The sequence below is a fragment of the Halyomorpha halys genome, unplaced genomic scaffold (assembly GCF_000696795.3).
Source record: "Halyomorpha halys isolate HHAL.00 unplaced genomic scaffold, Hhal_1.1 Scaffold743.1, whole genome shotgun sequence".
NCBI lineage: Eukaryota > Metazoa > Arthropoda > Insecta > Hemiptera > Pentatomidae > Halyomorpha > Halyomorpha halys.
In genome coordinates this window covers 94,086-96,245 of record NW_027104794.1, presented here as the reverse complement: position 1 = coordinate 96,245, position 2,160 = coordinate 94,086, and the positions used below count along the sequence as shown (strand labels likewise).

General features: G+C 32.6%; 1 protein-coding gene across 2 annotated transcripts in view; it reads right to left on the bottom strand.

Moving 5' to 3' along the window:
* Positions 1 to 2,160, bottom strand: part of Sil1 (Sil1 nucleotide exchange factor) — a 23,792-nt gene that overhangs the window by 14,355 nt on the left and 7,277 nt on the right. For both annotated transcript variants that reach the window (XM_014428701.2, XM_024363360.2), the window contains exon 3: positions 439 to 689. In XM_014428701.2, coding sequence (XP_014284187.1) covers positions 439 to 689 — 251 coding nt within the window. The remainder of the gene's footprint in view (positions 1 to 438; positions 690 to 2,160) is intronic.

The following is a 2,160-nucleotide window of genomic DNA, read 5'->3' as shown; positions in this document are numbered from 1 at the left end:
AAAACAGTAAAAAAGATTAAAAAAAAAAAAATTAAAATATAGAAAAAGGAAAAGATTAAAGAACTAAAACAATAAGAAAAAAATAATAAATAAAGACCGAAAACAAGAATAATATGTTATTATTATTTACTGACAACGCCTATGTAATATAAAAATAATAAGCAATTGTCCAACTAGTCTTAGTACGCTGTGTGTAGCAGGCCAATACAGTTGGGCGCCACTGATTTTTTAATAGTGTTTCTCTCTCTAAATTTTAGAATCATAAACAGCTTTCTATAAAAAAGATGGATGGTAACAGGATTCCAAGACTGGTGATGGATTGGAAGGCTGAGTGTTGAAGAAGAAGAAGACCTTCAGCCAGACGGAAGGATATGTTTCGCTAAGGGAATCTTCAAATTGAAGAAATACTTAATATAAAAAAAAAAAAATTTCACTGACCCATTCATTTTAATAATAAAATCTTGAGCATTGTCTATCTGATGAACGAGGTACTCCAGGAATGTAAGTATCTGCTCTTCCTCCTCTTTCTTCTTTGTTTCGTCTCTTGCTGTGTCTTCTACTAATTCATGATACTCGGTGAGTGTTTCTTGTAAGACTTCTGTATCCGTCTTAACGTCAGCTTCCATTTTTTTAAGTTCCTTCTTCAGTTCAGCATATGATCGGAACTTCGATTTAACCTTATCAATTTCCTGTAAAATATCAATTAATTATAGAAAAAATAATAATGATTTGATATCTGGTTGAGAAAAATAATTTTTGTTTCATACTTATCCCAATAAAGGAAAATCATGGAGAAAATATAAAAGTTTACTACTTCTAATCAACTCCTTAATCCGTAACTCAGAGGTAAAAGACACAGTTCCACATTTCTGTCTTCGAACAGAAGAGTTTGAAGTGATATTTGTATCTAAACAAAAATGCACTTACTGTTTTTGTAAAATCATAAAACTTCCCTTGCTAGAGGGAGTAGAGCAGAGGTTCTCAACACTGCACTCGACTAATTACTCTCTAACCTAACTTAACTCGACTAACCTGTACATTAATATAATCTGTACCATAAAGGTTCAGGGACATGAAGGCCATGCAGGTTGGGATGCAGGTTGGGGTGCAGGTTCCAGTACGCTTGGTTCGGAATGTTGTGAGTTCGATTCCCACCTAGGGCAGTTAACATTCATTTTTCAGTGGTCCCGCACCTTGATTAGTATCTGGGAGCAACTTAGGTAGCCATCAGGAGTTGGCAAAAAGGACCACAAGGCCCACTTGCCGGACTTGTTGTGAACCCCCCACCAAATACCAGTACCAGTACCATAAAGGTTTGAAACTGTAATTGATTGTTTTCTATACATTTTCAATAATAGTTACTGCATGATTTATTTTTTAAATTATTGGATAACTGTTATGAATGCAATTTTATTAAAAAAGATAACTCAATAAAAATGATTAAATAGCGTTAAATAAAAATGATTCTTTGAATCAAATTTTAGTTTATTATTTTTTTTTTTTGAAACATAAAAAAAGTATTAGGGTTACTTGATGCAAGGCTGCATCTACCGATTTAGTTGAACTAAATATAGTTTCTGTCAACATTTATAGGTAAGAGATTGAGTGATAACTGACACTACATGTTGTGGTAATGAAGTTACTGTCACGTTTAAGTTTAATGCTATGACAATACTGTCACACGAAACACCATATTTAAATGGTAATTTTCGATGCATCTGAGATTCCGGTTTAGAGCAGAATTACTCAATTTAAGTGTAAAACCATGAATGAATGATAGTATTGATAACTGCCAAATCTGTAACTCTGAAGAAAAGGAAGATACACTCCACTCCTTGATAACCTGTATGATTAGAACTAGATTTTGGGCAGCGGATCTGCTCTTCAGAACAAGTACTCAGTTTATTAAAAGGGTCTAATTGGAGAGCTCTTGGCAACTAAGTACGATGGGCTACACTGGAAAGAGCTCAATTGGTTAACATGTGAGAGATCAATGCCATACCACAGTTTGATATTATTGTTTTGTTTCTTTTAAAATAAACATTATAGTGTTGTCTTAAATTACTAAATGTTGATTTTGTAAAGCATATAACTTTTTTTTTTTTTAAAGTTTTGTTATTTATGAAATGAAATGAAAAAATAACTTTATTCTGGGACATA